This window comes from Aethalodelphis obliquidens, unplaced genomic scaffold (genome assembly GCF_003676395.1).
Source record: "Aethalodelphis obliquidens isolate GAN/ISIS:26980383/991018 unplaced genomic scaffold, ASM367639v1 scaffold73, whole genome shotgun sequence".
Lineage (NCBI taxonomy): Eukaryota > Metazoa > Chordata > Mammalia > Artiodactyla > Delphinidae > Aethalodelphis > Aethalodelphis obliquidens.
Genome location: NW_020838017.1, coordinates 2,868,337 through 2,887,113, shown reverse-complemented (window position 1 = coordinate 2,887,113; position 18,777 = coordinate 2,868,337). Strand labels below are relative to the sequence as shown.

At 37.8% G+C, this 18,777-nt stretch overlaps 1 protein-coding gene across 1 annotated transcript in view; it reads left to right on the top strand.

Annotated features, from left to right (window-relative positions):
• The first annotated feature begins 518 nt into the window (after window positions 1-518).
• Window positions 519-18,777, top strand: part of LOC113612215 (zinc finger protein 33B-like) — a 37,287-nt gene continuing 19,028 nt past the window's right edge. The window contains exons 1-4 of the mRNA XM_027091909.1: window positions 519-598; window positions 3,086-3,144; window positions 14,989-15,115; window positions 15,322-15,471. Of these exons, the coding sequence (XP_026947710.1) occupies window positions 556-598; window positions 3,086-3,144; window positions 14,989-15,115; window positions 15,322-15,471 (379 nt within the window). The 5' untranslated portion in view covers window positions 519-555. The remainder of the gene's footprint in view (window positions 599-3,085; window positions 3,145-14,988; window positions 15,116-15,321; window positions 15,472-18,777) is intronic.

Here is an 18,777-nt window from a genome sequence, read left to right as displayed (position 1 = left end):
TTCTATTGCAGTAGTCTTTTTTAGAGGCTTCTCTTAACCTGAAGCCTGGATTTATTTTTGATATCCAACGCGCCATCTTGCTATCTTTTTCACTGCTGAGAGAAATGCTACCATATACTGTTTACTTTTAAACAGTATCATCTTATTGCTAGTATTTCCTAGTATTTAATTCATTTAATTTCTTAGTATTTAAAGTAACTTTCCTGTTCATATTCATAATTCACATTGATTTACAACTTTGCTTCCTTGGGTAGCCTGGTGTTTAAAAGGCACACTGGCTGTGAGACTCTTTTTGTGAGGTACTAAAAGAACTCAGGGCTGCATACAGTAGAAGTGATAACCCTAGCCCACAATCTCTGAATTGCTAAGGAACAAAAATGTTACCGAAATTCTTTCAAGGTACTGGGCGAGCAGGCTTCTGGGAAATGGAGTCTGGAAGTTCGTGAGCTCACCGCGCATGGTCACGGGAACCGGTCTCTTTTTCGCGTCTCCTTCTGCGCATGTCTAATAGCCTGGAGGCTCTGCCTCTAGAAAGCCTCGGGACGATTGTGGCAGATGGTTACGGAGCGTCCGGGTCTGCGCGCCGCTCAGGGAGCTGGTGCGGCCCTAGTGGGAGTGGCGGGCGAGGCAGAAGGGTTGGACGAGGGCCGGGGGGAGGGAGGAGGCGGCCCTGCGCGGCTCCAGGGAGTAGGCGGGGGGACTGCGGTGCCCGAAGGTGGGGAGGAGCAGGACCCGCGGCGTAAGAACCTGAGAGGGCAGGTGGTGGCGGCCTTGGCGGAGTTTCCCTCTGGAGAAGTCGTCGGCGTCGGGCGTGGGGACGCCAGACCTCGGTGAGGCCGCAAATTCCGCGACGCAGGCCGCCTGGTATCTGCGGCCACGGGAGTGGGGCATGTGCACATGCGTGATGGGTGCGCCCTGCCCGCGAGTGGGGGACGGGTTTGAGGGGAGCTTGGGTGCAGGGCAGAACTAGGTATAAAGAAATTATCTGGGAAAGTTACCTACGTGAGACTTCATTTTCTCGTCTGTGAAACACGTGATATTAATAACACGTGCCTCGTGGGGTTGTTCAGAGGATTAAATACCATAGCACAGTGCCTGGCAGTAAATGTTAGCTACCGTGGTTCGTAGAAATAATTCTTCTTCTTACTCATTACTTTATGGCTTACAACCTGTCACTTAGGTCAGTATAACTCTCCCCACTGTAGCAGATTAGAACACTGAGACTGAGAGGACAGTTATATAGACAAAGCCACAAAACGATCAGATAACAAACTAGAAGACATACTCAGATTTTCTCCGAATGTCATGGTCTTTCGCATTTACTGTCTTGGTTATAAAAGCCAGCACTGCATCCTCCCCAGAACTTAGCAAAAATAATTTGACGTGTGAAAAATAATTTGAACGGTTGAGTATTACCATGTAACAGCTCTGTTTCTGGGATTTCTAGATGTCTTCGGAGTCCTGGGGACAGAGAGCATAATTGTTTCTGAGTTAGTTCTGTAACAGTCTAGTTTTGTGTTCTGAGCAGCCTTGGTTTGAGTTTATTGAAGGTCCGACCTGAGATTCTATGGAATAATGGATACTAAGAGTTGAACTGCGGGCCTGGGTGAAGGTTCCAATGAAAATGAATTTGTTCCTTAGGTGCATTTCTCATCTACCTTGGAATAAAGTACCTCTTGTGAAGTAAGGAGGAGTCTCTAGGAACAGAATCTGACGTGGGAGAGAACCACTCCACCATTTGAGCAAGTGTCTTAGCAGAGGCAGTAGTTCCTAGAAGGGAGCAGATCCCAGGTTTGCACCGCCTGCTCAGAATGAGTGAGATTTGGGTGTTGCCACATTCAGAAGTCGTCACAGGCTGCCTGATGGAGGAAAGTCTGGAGCAGTTTTCAGAAGGCAGGGGAACTGGGCTGAGAGGAATGAAGGAGGGTTAGGCTACTCAGGAAATATAAGTTCATTGGAGAGCTTTTGAGGACATGGTGTGAGGAAAGGAGCTTTACAGCTAGATTGGAATGAATTCTGTTTTAGCAATCCCAGTTAAACCCGCACTCTCTATTTTTCACTCACTCATCCCAGATTCTGAGCTCTTAGCACAGTGAATCTGGCATCTAAAAATACGCTGATGATTTTCTTATACAAAACAGTATAAGAAGAACTTTCTATTTGTCTTGTTAAAAGTTGGGAAAAATTGGTCCTGAGGGTGTAAATGAATTTCCCTGGCTTTGTGTTAGTGGCAGAGCCAAGAATAGATGTTGAGTCTCCTGATACCCAGGCCGGTTGCTGCTGCATCATCATTGGTAAAATGTTTCTTAAAAGGCAGTCTTTTGAGGATCTATATATACTTTTTTGTATTTTTTTTTACTTTTATCCATATTAAAATTTTTTTTTAATTAGTTGATTTTTAAAATTGAAGTATCATTGATTTACAGTGTTTCAGGTGTACAGCAAAGTGATTCAGTTACACATATATATATTCTTTTTCAGATTCTTTTCCATTATAGATTATTACAAGATACTGAATAGCTTTATATATATAACTATATTTTATAGTTCCCTGTGCTGTACAGTAGGTCCTTGTTGTTTATCTATACACATACTTTAGAAAAACACTTAAAAAGTAGCCTTGAAGTGCCTCCTTCCCTTTTTCCGTAGCTTTGGGTGAATTCTCTACCTCAAGCAGTAAATAAGAAAATATATGTGTACATTACAACATTTGCTGTATATCTTAATGAAAGCTTAGTGTTCCTTCATTTAGGGTATTGTTATTTGACCAATTTCCTTGTAATTTTTAAATTTCTTTGAAATAAAGGGGTACATATATTGTTTAAAAAAAAAGTAGAAAATAATTACATTCACCCAGTGAAAAATTGCATACCCAAGCTCTGCATGACCATATCACAGTCACACATAGACATGTGAGTACTTTTTTTCATATGTCCCTTCCTGCCCCTTCTGCAGGATGAAAAGGATATTCTCCCACATAGAAGCATTTTACCCGGGCTATTTTTGTAGCCATTTAAATAGGCAAATCCAGGAGTTGCAGGCAGTCTATATCTCTAATGACTTTATTCCTCTCTTTCTATCCCAGCTATACCTTCAGAGATTTCAACATTTTTCCAAGACCAGCAAAATATGAAGAAATCTTATGTGAGTTGTTAAAGTCTTTCTACACTGTTTAACAATGTATTTTATGGGGTTAATGACTCCTATACTTGAAATGGAAAAGTAGAAATAGGTAAAATGAAACTGAGGGAAACAGCATAGCATAATGGTTCTCAAACTTTAATGTGCATTAAAATCACCTGGAAAGTTTGCAAAACATGGAATGGGACCTGAGATTGCAGGTGATGGTGATATTGAGGTCTACAGGCCAGTAACATTGGAATAGCAGGTCACTAGAGCAGAATTGGCAAGGAGACACATATACACAGATCATAAGAAATTATGTGGTTACCAAAATCAAGCTGCAAATATTTATTTATTTATTTAAAAATTAATTTTTATTGGAGTATAGTTGCTTTATGATGTTGTGTTCATTTCTACAGTACAGCAAAGTGAATCAGCTATATGTATACCTATATCCCCTCTTATTTTTTGGATTTCCTTCCCATTTAGGTCACCACAGAGTGTTGAGTAGAGTTCCCTGAGCTATAGAGTAGGTTCTCATTAGAGCTGCAAATATTTCTGACCATTCTGGTAGTCATGGCTAAAAAAAAGACTATGTTACATGGCTTTTATTGATCATGTGAATAAAGCTGCCTGATTCCTTTTGGAGCCAAAAGATTTTCTGACATTGAAAGCTGAAAGAAGAAAAAAAAAACCTTTTGTTTCTTTTCCTGTAAATGATGAACAACCTTTTGGTGGCAACCATGAAATAAATGCCTGTAATTATTCTTCAGTGGATGCAAAAGATGGTACCAAGCAAAACCCAGTTAATGAGATTTTTCAGGAGGCCATATTACTGATGCTCATGTAGACAGCTTTCTGATGGTCTTGGGTTTTTTGGGGGGGCCCACCCCTGCATAAAACTAGAACATCTACAGAATAAATTGACTGCATGTCCTTAAAATAAATTTCTAAAATTCTTTGTCTTGCTCAGTATGTAGAGTGTTCAGTTAAGAGAAGATTTTCTGGCAGGTGTTTCTGCACCTAATCAAATTTCAATCTGCTTCATGCAGAATGGATTCTGCCTCATCATTTGCTGGAATTTGGTCAGTGAAGGTCACCAATAATATATATTGTTTAAGTACATGTAAACAATTAACCATTTTAAAGTGTACATTTCAGTGGCGTTTAATACATTCACAGTATTGTGCAACCATCATCACTATCTAGTTCCAGAACATTTCCATCATCCCAAAATAAAACCTAATACACTTTAAAGTCATTCTCTATTCCCCTTTTACCCCAGTCCCTGGCAACTACTAATTTACTTTCTGACTCTAAGAACTTGCCTCTTGTAGATATTTTACATAAATGTAATTATACAGTATGTGTTTTTTGTGTCTTTCATTTAGTATGTTTTCGAATTTCATCCATATTGCAGCATGTATCAGACTTCATTCCTTCCCCACCCCCCAGCTTTATTAAGGTATAATTGACAAAATTGTAAGATATTTAAAGTACATATCATGACAATTTGATATACATATATGTTATGAAAGGATTCCTCCCATCTACTAAATTAACACATCCACCACCTCACATATTTTTCTCTTTTTTTGTGAGACATTTAAGTTCTCCGCAGATTTCAATTATACAATCAATACAATGTTATCAGTGTAGTCACCATGTTATACATTAGATCCTCAGACCTTTTTCATTTTATAGCTGAAAGTTTGTACCCTTTTACCAAGATTTCATATCTTTTCATGACTCAATATTCCACTGTATGGAGGTACCACATTTTGTTTATGCAGGTATCAATTGATGGACATTTTTGTTGTTTCCACCTTACAGCTATTGTGAATAGGGCCACTGTCAACATTTGTGCACATTTTTGTTTGAAAACCTGTTTTCTGCCTGTATCACTGCATCTTTTCCAGTCTTGAATAGTCTCATTAAATAATTGTATTTCATTAAAAAAAAAAGAAAACCTGTTTTCAATTATGGGTATATACCTAGAAGTGGAAATGCTGGGTCCTATGTTAATTATTTTTAACTTAATGAGGAACCACCAAACTTTTTCACAGTGGCTGCACAATTTTACATTTTCACCAGCAATATATGAGAGTTCCAGTTTTTCCTCATCCTCAGCAACACTTGTTAACATCTGTATTTTTTTATTATAGCCATCCTAGTGTGTGTGAAGTCATATCTCATTGTGGTTTTGATTTGCTTTTCCCTAATGACAAATGAGCACCATTTTGTGTGCTTCTTGGACATTTCTATAACTACTTTGCAGACATATTTATTCGTGTCCTTTGTCCATTTTTAAATTGGGTTGTTTATTATAAGAGTATTTCAGGTACTAGGCTTCTATCAGTTATATGATTTTCAAATATTTCCTCCCATTCTTTGAGTTGTCTTTTCATTCTTTTGATAGTATATACTTTGAATCAAAAAGGGTTTTAATTTTTTTTAATAAATTAGTTTAGTGGTGCTTGATTCTTTTTTTTATAAATTTATTTTATTTATTTTATATTTGGCTGCGTTGGGTCTTTGTTGCTGCGTGCGGGCTTTCTCTCGTTGCAGCGAGCGGGGGCTACTCTTCGTTGCAGTGGGTGGGCTTCTCATTGCAGTGGCTTCTCATTGTGGAGCACAGGCTCTAGGCACGCAGGCTTCAGTAGTTGTGGCTCACGGGCTCAGTAGTTGCGGCTCGGATCTAGAACGCAGGCTTAGTAGTTGTGGCTCACGGGCTTAGTTGCTCCATGGCATGTGGGATCTTCCCAGACCAGGGTTCAAACCCGTGTCCCCTGTATTGGCAGGAGGATTCTTAACCACTGCACCACCAGGAAAGCCCAAGGGTTTTAATTGTGATGAAGTTTGGTTTATCTATTTTTCTTCTGTTGTATGTGCTTTTGATGTCGTATCTAAGAACTCATTGCCAAACCAAGATCATGAAGATTTACTGTGTTTTCTCCTAAGAGTGTTACAGTTTTAGCTCTTACATTTAGGTCTTTGATCTATTTTGAGTTAATTTTTGCATATATAACATGAGGAAGGGGTCCAGTTTCATATATTTGTATGTGGATATCCAGTTGTCCCAACACCGTTTGTTGAAGAGACTGTTTTTTTCACATTGAGTGGTCTTGGTACTCTTGATGAGAAATAGTTCACCAGAGATGTGTAGGTTTTTTCCCAGATTTTCAGTTCTGTTCACTTGATCTATATGTGTACCCTTATGCCAGTTCCATACTGTTTTGATTCTCTAGCTTTGTGGCAAGTTTTGAAGTCAGAACACGTGAGTCCTCTGATTTGTTCTTCTTTGTCATGGTTGTTTTGGCTATTTGAGGTTCCTTGCAATTCCACGTGAATATAAAGATCATGTCCATTTCTGCAAAAAAGGCTGTTGGATTTTTCATCGAATTTGTGGAACACTGGGGAGTATTCTTATCTTGACTATATTAAGTATTTTATCCCATGAACAAGGAGTGTCCTTCCATTATTTAGGTCTTTAATTTTTTTTAGCAAAGTCTTGTAGTTTTCAGTGTATACAAGTCTTGGACCTCCTTGGTTAACTCTGTTCCAAAGTATTTTATTCTTTTTGATGGTATTGTAAGTACAGTTGTTTTCTTAATTTACTTTTGGATTGTTCATTAAACTGATATTTTGTGTGTTAATCTTGTGTTCTACAATTTTATTGAATTTATTAGCTCTAATAATTTTTTGATGGATATTTTAGGATTTTCTGTGTGTAAGATCATGTCATCTAAAGACAGAGATAGTTTTACTTCACTGTTTCTAATTTGGATGGCTTTATTTCTTTTTATTGCCTGGTTTCTCTGGCTGGGACTTCTTTTACAGTGTTGAATAGAAGTGACCAAGGTGGGTATTCTTGTCTTGTTCCGCATTTTAGTGGGAAAGCTTTCAGTCTTTTACCATTAAATACTAGCTATGGGTTTTTCGTAAAAGCCTTTTTATCAGGTTGGGAAGTTCACTTCTATTCCTAGTTTATTGAGTGATTTTATCCTGAAAAGGTTTTGGATATCGTCAAGTGCTTTTTCTGCTTCACTTGAGCATCATGTGGGGATTTTTCATCTTCATTTGGTATATTAAATTGATTTTCTCATGTTGAACTGCTCTTTCATTCCTGGTATAAATTCTACTTCATCAGGATTCATGATCTGTTTATTTATTTGTTTGTTTATTCATTCATTCATTCATTCATTCATAATGCACCACGCAGCTTGTGGGATCTTAGTTTCCTGACCAGGGATGGAACCCTTGCCCCCAGCAGTGGAAGTGTGGAGTCCTAATCACTGAACTGCCAGGGAATTACCCATGATCCTTTTAATATGTTGTTTGGACTCAATTTTGTAGTATTTTGTTGAGGATATTACATTTATATTCATAAGGAATATTGGCCTGTAATTTCATTTTATTGTGATGCCTTTATCTAACTTAGATATTAGGGTAATTAATGCTGGCCTCATTGAATTAATTAAGAAGTACAGTTTACCCTTGAACTACACAGGTTTAAACTGCATGGGTCCTCTTATATGCAGAGTTTTTTCAATACTAGATATTACAGTACTACACAATCCATGGATGGTTGAATCTGCAGGTGCAGAACCGCAGATAAGGAGGGATAGCTCTGAAGTTATACTCGGATTTTCAACCACACTGAGGTCATCACCCCTAACCCCTGCGTTTTTCAGGGGTCTGAAAAACGTTTTTCAGGGTTTTTCTTCCTCTTTTTGGAAGAGTTTGGGAAGGATTAGTGTTAATTCTTCTTTAAATGTTTGTTAAAATTCAGCAGTGAAGTCATCTGGTTCTGGACTTTTCTTTGTTGAAAAGTTTTTGATTACTGATTTGATCTCTTTGCTTGCTATTCACATTTTGTATTTCTTCCTGAATCAGTTGGTTATTTGTGTTTCTAGGAATTTATTCATTTAATCTAAGTTTCTAATTTTTTGACGTAAATTGTTTTTAGTATTGTCTTATAACCCTCTTTATTTCTGTTAGGTTGGTAGTAATGTCTCCATTTCTGATTTTAATATTTTGAGTCTTTTTTACTTTGTCAGTCTAGCTAGAGGTTTGTCAGTTTTGTTGATTGTTTTTTAGAGAAGCACTTTTGGTTTTGTTCATTCTATTTTTTCCCCACTTATTTGTCTCTCCTCTAATCTTTATTATTTCCTTCCTCCTGTCAGAGACAAAGACCAAAATATATCTATATTCCTTACTGTATCACAGTATCAGAAGGATAGAGACAAACAGGGAGAACACCATGTGATGACAGAAGCAGAGATTGGAGTAATGCAGCTTCAATCCAGAGAATGTCAAGTATTGCTGGCCACCATTGGAAATAAGGGGGAGGCAAGGAAAGTTTCTGTCTAGAGTCCCAGAGGGAGCATGGCCTTGCTAACACCTTGCTTTTGGACGTCTAGACTCTAGAACTATGAGAGGATAAATTTCTCATTACAAACCACCAGTTTGTGGGAATTTGTCATAGCAGCCCTAGGGATCTAATCCATGTGTCATAGATTTGTAATTATTGTTTTATGCTTTTGTCTTTTAAGTTAGATAGAGAAAAAAAGGAGTTATTAACCAAAAATATAGTAATATTGGCTTTCACATATACCTTTATAGTTTTTAAAATTATTTATTTGTTTCTTTATTTATTTTATTTATTTATTTTGGCTGTGCTGGGTCTTAGTTGCAGCATGTGGGCATGTGGGACCTTTAGTGGTGGCATGTGGACTTCTTAGTTGTGGCATGCAGGCTCCTTAGTTGTGGCATGTGGACTCTTAGTTGCAGCATGTATGTGGGATCTAGTTCCCCAGCCAAGGATCAAACCTGAGCCCCCTGCATTGGGAGCGCAGAATCTTACCCACTGGACCACCAGGGAAGTCCCTACCTTTATAGTTTAATGGTGTTCTTTATTTCTTTAACTAGCTTTGAGTTAGTGTCTTCCATTGATTTTAGCCTGAAGGACTCTTTAGGTTTTCTTGAAGGACAAGTCTATTAGCAGCAAACTCCCTCGGCTTTTGTTTATCTGAGAATGGCTTAATTTCTCTTTGTTTGGAAGAACAGTATTTTTGAATATAGAATTCTTCATTGAAAGTTTTTCTTTCAGCACTTTAATATGTCATGCCACTGCCTCTTGTCCTCCATGGTTCTGATGAGAAATTGGATATTCCTTTTCAGGATCTTCTGTACATGATGAGTCACTTCTCTCTTATTTCTTTCAAGATTCTCTTTATCTTTGACAATTGATTATACTGTGTTTTAGTGGGTCTCTTTGTGCGTATTTTACTTGAAATTCCTTGAGCTTTTTGGATGTGTAGGTTCATGTCTTTCATCAACTTTGGGAGGTTTTCGGCTTTTATTTTTTCAAATATTTTTTCTGTCTTTTACTTTCCTTCTGGTACTCCCAATATGCAAATGTTGGTGTGCTTGATGGTGTTCCACAGGTCTCTTAGGCTCTGTTTATCTTTCTTTATTCTTTTTTCTTTCTCAAACTGTATAATTTCAGTTTACCTATCTTCTAGTTTGCTGATTCTTTTTTCCATCTGTTCACATCTGCTGTTGAACCCTCTACTGAAGTTTTTATTTCAATTTTTGTACTTTTCAACTTCAGGATTTCTATTTGATATTCTCTTTGGTGGAACATCATTCTTCTGGTTTCCTTTAATTTCCCCCCCATCGTTCCTTTACTTCTTTAACCCTATTTAAGACAATTGATTTATAATCTTTGTCTAGTAAATCCAAAGATTAGGCCTCCTCAGGGAAGGTGTCTGTGAATTTTTTTCTTGTGAAAGGGCTATACTTTCTCATTTAAATGCCTTATAATTTTTTGGTGAAACTGGACATTTTGAATATTATAATGTGTTAATTCAGATATCAGATCTCCTCCCCAACCCTCAGAGTTGTTACTGTTGTGTGAGGCATAGTTTTTTGTTTGTTTTGTAAATGTCTAAACTATTTTTGTAAAGACTGTCTTCTTTGTTGCATGTCATTACTGAAATCTCTGTCCCATTTACATAGTGCTCAACTAGTGATTTAACAGAGATTTCCTTAAGTGCCTGGAGTCAACAAAACTAAAAATCTCCCCAGTCCTTACTGTAGGGTTTGTGTGTATTGGAGCATATCCTCAACACCACACTGGGCAATTTAAAACTCTTCCCTCACCCTCACTTCTTATTTGTACAGAGCTTGATAGTCACCCAGAGTTGAGAGCTTAGGATTTTGTCAGGACTTTTTTGAACATGTGCCTCATCCTAGATATGTGTGGGTCTTCTAGATTTCCAGGACTATATGGAAACTTTTCAAAGCCCCAAAGTATACTCCCCAGCTTTTCTTCACAGACATTTTGACATATCTTTTGTTTGCTCCAGCTGACGTCCTTTGCCCCAGTGGCAGCAGCTGGTTCATTTGCCTTTAAATGTTTTCAGTAAATGCCCTTCATGTAGTCATTTCTCTGATGTGAGAGGTTCTGAGCATTCTGCTGTAGTCTTTTCAGGCCTCCACCAGACAGTTCAAAACAAACAACCCCAATTGTTGAGAAACAACTCCATTCTGCTCTCTCTGGCACCAGGAATCTACACCAAGAATATTGGAGTCCATCTTCAAGACCAAATGTTACTGGTTGAACTGTCTCCTGAAAATTTATATGTTAAAGTCCTAATCATTGATATCTCAGACTATGATCTTACTGGGAGAAAGGGTCTTTACAGAGGTAGTCAGGTTAAAGTGAGGTCATTAGAGTGGGCCCTAATCCAATACTAGTGTCCTTATAAAAGGGAAATTTGGACACAGAGCTACATATAGCAGGAAGACGTTGTAGAGTTACAGGGAGAAGACAGCCATCTGAAAGCCAAGGAGAAAGGCTTTGAATAGATTCCTATCTCACAGCCCTCAGAAGGAACCAGCCCTGCTGACATCTTAATCTTGGACTTCTAGCCTCCAGATCTGTGAGATAATAAACTTATGTTGTTTAAGCCACTCAGTCTGTATACTTTGTTATGGCAACTGTAGCAAGCTAATACAGCCTGAGAGGGTGAGACAAAGCAAGGGTAAGTTAAAACAACACAAGATCCCTCCTACCAGGTTTCAGTTGCATTTTTCTTGATTAATCATTCTCTTGATTGTTGTAACCTTTGTCTATTTTCCAGAGTTCTGCTAAAGTTGATTCTGATAGTTTTTGCCAGGTTTTTAGGTGTTCCTTTGGAGGGATGTGGCCCTGAGAGTTCTGTGCTCTGCTGTTTTCCCTGGTCAGAGTCTGTTACCAATGATATGTTGCAGTTTTGGAGTTACTTGACCTCTCTGCATCATTTGACCCCACTGCCTGCTCTTCTGCACAGCCTCTACTAGCAGCTCCTATAACTTCATACAGCCCTCCTTCTACCCCTCTAGTGATGTCTCCTTCAGAACAATTAAGGACTTTGACTCCTGGCAATTAATGTATCCCTGTATATTAGTTTCCTGTTACAGCTGTAACAAATTGCCACAGATTTAATGGTTTAAACCAACACAAAGTTAGAGGGAAGTCCAAATTAATCTTACAAGGTGATGACAGGACTTGTACCTTCTGGGCTGTGGTGGGAGAATCTGTTTCCTTGCTTTTTTCAGCTGTTGTGGCACCTTCCTCCATTTTCAAGGCATATCACATCAGTCTCAACTCTTTATATTGCCTTCTCCTCTTCTGTAGTCACATCTCTTTCTGGCTCCTTCTTATTTATTAGGACACTTTTGATTATCCTTAGCGTCCACCTGGATAATCCAGGATGCTCTCTTTTCAGGATTCTTAGCTAATCACATCTACAAAGGCCCTCTTGCCGTATACAGTAATATTCACATGTTCCAGGATTAGGACATGAATATCCTTAGGCCATTATTCAGCCTACCACAGCTGGGTTTTCATCCTTGACTCACTGTTCATATACATGTTTATACATTTATATATATACATTAATTTCTCATTCTATTTGTGTAAGTAGACAGAAATGTATGTATCATGGAAGAATATATATTTTGTTTTATATGCTTCTTAGAATTATGTCAGCTATCTCATTTGATATGTAGGTTACTGTATCTCCGTTTTAAAAATTTTAATATTGTACTTAAGATTGGTCCAAATTTTTAATTTTTAATGTCATATAATATTTTATTATGAGACCATACCACATTTTAGTTTTCCATTTCTTTACTGAGAGACGCTTGCCATTTCCATTTTTCATTGTCATGTATAATACAGGTGTACCTTGTTTTATTGTGCTTTGCTTTACTGCACTTCATAGATACTGTATTTTTTTTACAAATTGAAGGTTTGTGGTAAATCTGCATCGAGTCTTTTGGCACATTGTTCCAAAAGCATTTGCTCACTTCTTGTCTGTTGTCATATTTTGGTAATTTTCACAATATTTCAAACGTTTTCATTATTATTATATTTGTTATGGTGATCTGTGATCAGTGATCTTTGATGTTACTATTGTAATTGTTTTGGGGCACCACAAACCACACCCATATAAGACAGTGAACTTAAATGTATCTGTTTCGACTGCTCCACCAACCAGCTGTTCCCCAGTCTCTTTCCCTCTCCTTGGGCCTCTATATTCCCTGAGACACAACAGTATTGAAATTAGGCAAACTAATAACTCTACAATGGCCTTTAAGTGTTCAAGTGAAAGGAAGAATCGCACATCTCTCACTTTAAATCAAAAGCTAGATTAAACTTAGTGAGGAAAGCATGCCAAAAGCCTAGATAGACCAAAAGCTAGGCCTCTTGCACCAAACTGTTAGTCAAGTTGTGAATGCAAAGGAAAAGTTCTTGAAGGAAATTAAAAGTGCTACTCCAGTAAACACACAAATGATAAGAAAGTGAAACAGCCTTATTGCTGATATGGAGAAAGTTTTAGTGGTCTGGATAGAAGATGAAAGCAGCTACAACATTCCCTTAACCAAAGCCTAATCCAGAGCAAGGACCTAATTCTCTTTTCTTCAATTCCATGTAAGGCTGAGAGAGGTGAGGAAAGCTGCAGAAGAAACATCTGAAGCTAGCAGAGGCTGGTTCATGAGGTTTAAGGAAAGAAGACGTCTCCATAATATCAAAGTGCAAGGTGAAGCAGCAAGTGCTGATGTAGAAACTATAGCAAGTTATCTAGAAGATCTAGCTAAGATAATTAGTGAAGGTGGCTACACTAAACAACAGATTTTCAATGTAGACAAAACAGCCTTAAATTGGAAGAACATACCATCTAGGACTTGCATGGCTAGAGAGGAGAAGTCAGTGCCTGGCTTCAGAGGACAGGCTGATTCTCTTGTCAAGGGCTAATGCAGCTGTTGACTTTAAGTTGAAGCCGATGCTCATTTACCATTTGCAAAGTCCTAGGACCCTTAAGAATTATGCTAAATCTACTCTGCCTATGCTCTATAAATGGAACAACAGAGCCTGGATGACAGCACATCAGTTTATAACATGGTTTGATGAATATTCTAAGCCTACTATTGAGACTTACTGCTCAGAAAAAAAGATTCCTTTCAGAATACTACTGTTCATTGACAGTGCACCTGGTCACCCAAGAGCTCTGATGGAGATGTACAATGAGATTAATAATGTTTTCATGCCTGATAACACAGCGTCTGCAGTCCATGGGTCAAGGAGTGATTTTGATGTTCAAGTCTTGTTATTTAAAAAATACATTTCATAACACTATAGCTGTCATAGACAGTGATTTCTCTGATGGATCTGGCAAAGTAAAAACCTGGAAAGGATTCACCATTCTAGAAGCCATTAGGAATGTTTGTGATTCATCAGAAGAGGGCTACGTATCAACATTAACAGGCATTTTGAAGAAGCTGATTTCAGCCCTCATGGATGACTTTGAGGAGTTTGAGACTTCAGAGGAGGAAGTAATTGCAGGTATGGTAGAAATAGCAAGAGAACTACAACTAGAAGTGGAGCCTGAAGATATTACTGAATTACTCCGATCTCTTGATAAAACTTTAACGGTTGAGGAGTTGCTCCTTCTAGATGAGCAAAGAAAGTGGTTTCTTGAGATCGAATCTACTCTTGGTGAAGATTGTATGAGACTGTTCAGTTATGGGAAGAAAATACTCAGGTGCCTACCTACATTTTTTTAATCTAAAAAAATAAGAATGAAATTTTATAAATAGATTGACAATATAAGTTTACAATTTATAAATAAATAAAAAGGTTTCCCAGAAGGAAGAGTAAGCAGATATTTTGGACACCCCTATTCTACAGGAGTTATATCCAAAATTATTCAATAACTCACTCCCTGAATAACTCCATAGCTCTTTATCTTATCATAGTCCCAAATGGTACTCTCTTATGTGCTAATTGCTTTTCCTTTAACTACTATTCTTAGAGGTATCCATGGTTATGCTGTTGCCCCAGGTTCATGACTGTTACTCTAATGTTGTTTAACCACTCAGAATTTTACCTCCTCAGTGAAACCCACCCTAATAGCAGGAATAGAACTTTTGTCCCCTTTGAAACCGCAATCAACTTTGCTCATCTTTTCACAATAGTAACATCTTATTGTAGTTATATGCTTGTATATTTGTCTGTTTTTCAGATTATATGCTTCTTGATAACAGTAACATTGCTTTGTCTTCAGATTCCCCCAAAGTAGGATAGTTTTTATGGCATGCAAGCATCAATAACTTATATTAATAACTGGAGGGAACTAGTAGGGAATATCTGTTAGGATTTCTCCCTCTCCAACCAAGTACAGTGCAGAAGTAGACATCCCAAAACGTATTTTGATTGACTCTGAATAGTGAACAGTATAACCATTCTCATGTAGCTTCTCCATGTCTTTCAATTCTGATTACTTAAATTTGAGCACAAATGTGCTATTTCAGGAATCCTTATCATTTGAGGATGTGACTTTGGACTTCACCCAGGAGGAGTGGCAGCAGCTGGACCCTGCTCAGAGGACACTGTACAGGGATGTGATGCTGGAGAACTATAGTCACCTCGTCTCAGTGGGTAGGGATTGTTTTCCATGTAGATTCCTAGTATGCATGTCCTTTCTTGGTTGCTGACACCTGTGGAAATTTTTTGAGTTTGAAGATACTTAGGCTTGAGATCCAGGGTGATAAGAAGAAGGACTGCTGAAACACCATAAAGAATTTTTCTTATCCCAATAATAGATTGAAATTGGTCCCTGAAGCTTCATTTTCTGTTTTCTTCAGGAGCCGTAAAGCCCATGAGCCTAGCGCAATTCCCATGTCATTTCCCATTCACAGGGTATTGCATCCCTAAACCAGAACTGATCTTCAGGTTGGAACAAGGAGAGCAACCATGGGTATTAGAGGAAGAGTCCCCAAGCCAGAGCTCCCCAGGTGAGTTAGGCTGTATTAAACAGAAGGACACCTGGTGATAGGTACGAATTCTTATTAATCTTAAGTATTGCTCATGTGTTCATTTTTTCTTTTAACATCTTTATTGGAGTATAATTGCTTTACAGTGTTGTGTTAGTTTCTGCTGTGTGACAAAGTGAATCAGCTGTATGCATATGTATATCCCCATATTCCCTCCCTCTTGCATCTCCCTCCCACCTTCCTTATCCCATCCCTCTAGGTGGTTGCAAAGCACCAAGCTGATCTCCCTGTGCCATGCAACTGCTTCCCATTAGCTATCTATTTTACATTTGGTAGTGTATATATGTCAATGCTACTCTCTTGCTTCATCCCATCTTACCCTTCACCCTCCCAGAGTCCTCAAGTCCATTCTCTACGGCTGTGTCTTTATTCCTGTCCTGCCCCTAGGTTCATCAGAACCTTTTTTTTTTTCTTTTAGATTCCATATATATGTGTTAGTACATGGTATTTATATTTCTCTTTCTGAGTTACTTCACTCTGTATGACAGACTGTAGGTCCATCCACCTTACTACAAATAACTCAATTTTGCTTCTTTTTTATGGCTGAGTAATACTACATTGTATATATGTACCACATCTTCTTTATCCATTCGTCTGTCGATGGGCATTTAGGTTGCTTCAGTGTCCTGGCTATAGTAAATAGAGCTGCAGTGAACATTGTGGTACATGACTCTTTTTGAATTATGGTTTTCTCAAGGTATATACCCAGTAGTGGGATTGCTGGGTCATATGGTAGTTCTATTTTTAATTTTTTAAGGAGCCTCCATACTGTTCTCCATAGTGGCTGTATCAATTCACACTCCCACCAACAAGGCAAGAGTGTTCCCTTTTCTCCACACCCTCTCCAGCATTTATTGTTTGTAGATTTTTGGATGATGGCCATTTTGACCGATGTGAGGTGATACCTCATTGTAGTTTTGATTTGCATTTCTCTAATGATTAGTGATGTTGAGCACATTTTCATGTGTTTGTTGGCAATCTGTATATCTTCTCTGGAGAAATGTCTATTTAGGTCTTCTGCCCATTTTTGGATTGAGTTGTTTGTTTTTTTGATACTGAGCTGCATGAACTGCTTGTATATTTTGGAGATTAATCCTTTGTCAGTTGCTTCATTTGCAAATATGAAATTCTGAGGGTTGTCTCCCATTCTGAGGGTTGTCTTTTCATCTTGTTTATGGTTTCCTTTGCTCTGTCAAAGCTTTTAAGTTTCATTAGGTCCCATTTGTTTATTTTTGTTTTTATTTCCATTTCTCTAGGAGGGGGGACAAAAAGGATCTTGCTGTGATTTATGTCATAGAGTGTTCTGCCTATGTTTTCCTCTAAGAGTTTTATAGTGTCTGGCCATACATTTAGGTCTTTAATCCATTTTGAGTGTATTTTTGTGTATAGTGTTAGGAAGTGTTCTAATTTCATTCTTTTACCTGTAGCTGTCCATTTTTCCCAGCACCACTTATTGAAGAGGCTGTCTTTTCTCCATTGTATACTCTGGCCTTTTATCAAAGATAAGGTGACCATATGTGCATGTTTTATCTCTGGGCTTTCTATCCTGTTCCACTGATCTATATTTCTGTTTTTGTGCCAGTACGATACTGTATTGATTAGTGTAACTTTGTAGTATAGTCTGAAGTCCAGGAGTCTGATTCCTCCAGCTCCATTTTTCTTCTCAAGATTGTTTTGGCTACTCGGGATATTTTCTGTTTCCATACAAATTGCGAAAATTTTTTTTCTAGTTCTGTGAAAAATGCCAGTGGTAGTTTGATAGGGATTGCATTGAATCTGTAGATTGCTTTGGGTAGTATAGTCATTTTCACAATATTGATTCTTCCAATCCAAGAACATAGTATATCTGTCCATCTGTTTGTATCATCTTTAATTTCTTTCATCAGTATCTTACAGTTTTTTGCATACAGGTCTTTTGTCTCCTTAGGTAGGTTTATTCCTAGGTATTTTATTCTTTTTGTTGCAATGGTAAATGGGAGTGTTTCCTTAATTTCACTTTCAGATTTTCATCATTAGTGTATAGGAATGCAAGAGATTTCTGTGCATTAATTTTGTATCCTGCTACTTTACCCAATTCATTGATTAGCTCTAGTAGTTTTCTGGTAGCATCTTTAGGGTTCTTTATGTATAGTATCATGTCATCTGCAACAGTGACAGTTTTACTTCTTTTCTGATTTGGATTCCTTTTATTTCTTTTTCTTCTCTGATTGCTGTGGCTATAACTTCCAAAACTATGTTGAATAATAGTGGTGAGAGTGGGCAACCTTGTCTTGTTCCTGATCTTAGCGGAAATGGTTTCAGTTTTTCACCATTGAGAATGATGTTGGCTGTGGGTTTGTCATATATGGCCTTTATTATGTTGAGGTAGGTTCCCTCTATGCCTACTTTCTGGAGGATTTTTATCATAAATGAGTGTTGAATTTTGTCAAAAGCTTTTTCTGCATCTATTGAGATGATCATATGGTTTTTATCCTTCAGTTTGTTAATATGGTGTATCACATTGATTGATTTGCATATATTGAAAAATCCTTGCATTCCTGGGATAAACCCCACGTGATCATGGTGTATGATCCTTTTAATGTGCTGTTGGATTTGTTTGCTAGTATTTTGTTGAGGATTTTTGCATCTGTGTTCATCAGTGATATTGGCCTGTAGTTTTCTTTTTTTGTGACATCCTTGTCTGGTTTTGCTATCAGGATGATGGTGGCCTCGTAGAATGAGTTTGGGAGTGTTCCTCCCTCTGCTATATTTTGGAAGAGTTTTAGAAGGATAGGTGTTAACTCTTCTCTAAATATTTGATAGAATTCTCCTGTGAAGCCATCTGGTCCTGGGCTTTTGTTTGTTGGAAGATTTTTAATAAAAGTTTCAATTTCAGTGCTTGTGATTGGCTTATATTTTCTATTTCTTCGTGGTTCAGTCTCAGAAGGTTGTGCTTTTCTAAGAATTTGTCCATTTCTTCCGGGTTTTCCATTTTATTAGCATATAGTTGCTTGTACTAATGTCTCATGATCCTTTGTATTCTGCAGTGTCAGTTGTTACTTCTCCTTTTTCATTTCTAATTCTGTTGATTTGAGTCTTCTCCCTTTTTTCTTGATAAGTCTGGCTAATGGTTTATCAATTTTGTTTATCTTAAAGAATCACTTTTAGTTTTATTGATCTTTGCTATCATTTCCTTCATTTCTTTTTCATTTATTTCTGGTCTGATCTTTATGATTACTTTCCTTCTGCTAACTTTGGGGTTTTTTCCTTCTTCGTTCTCTAATTGCT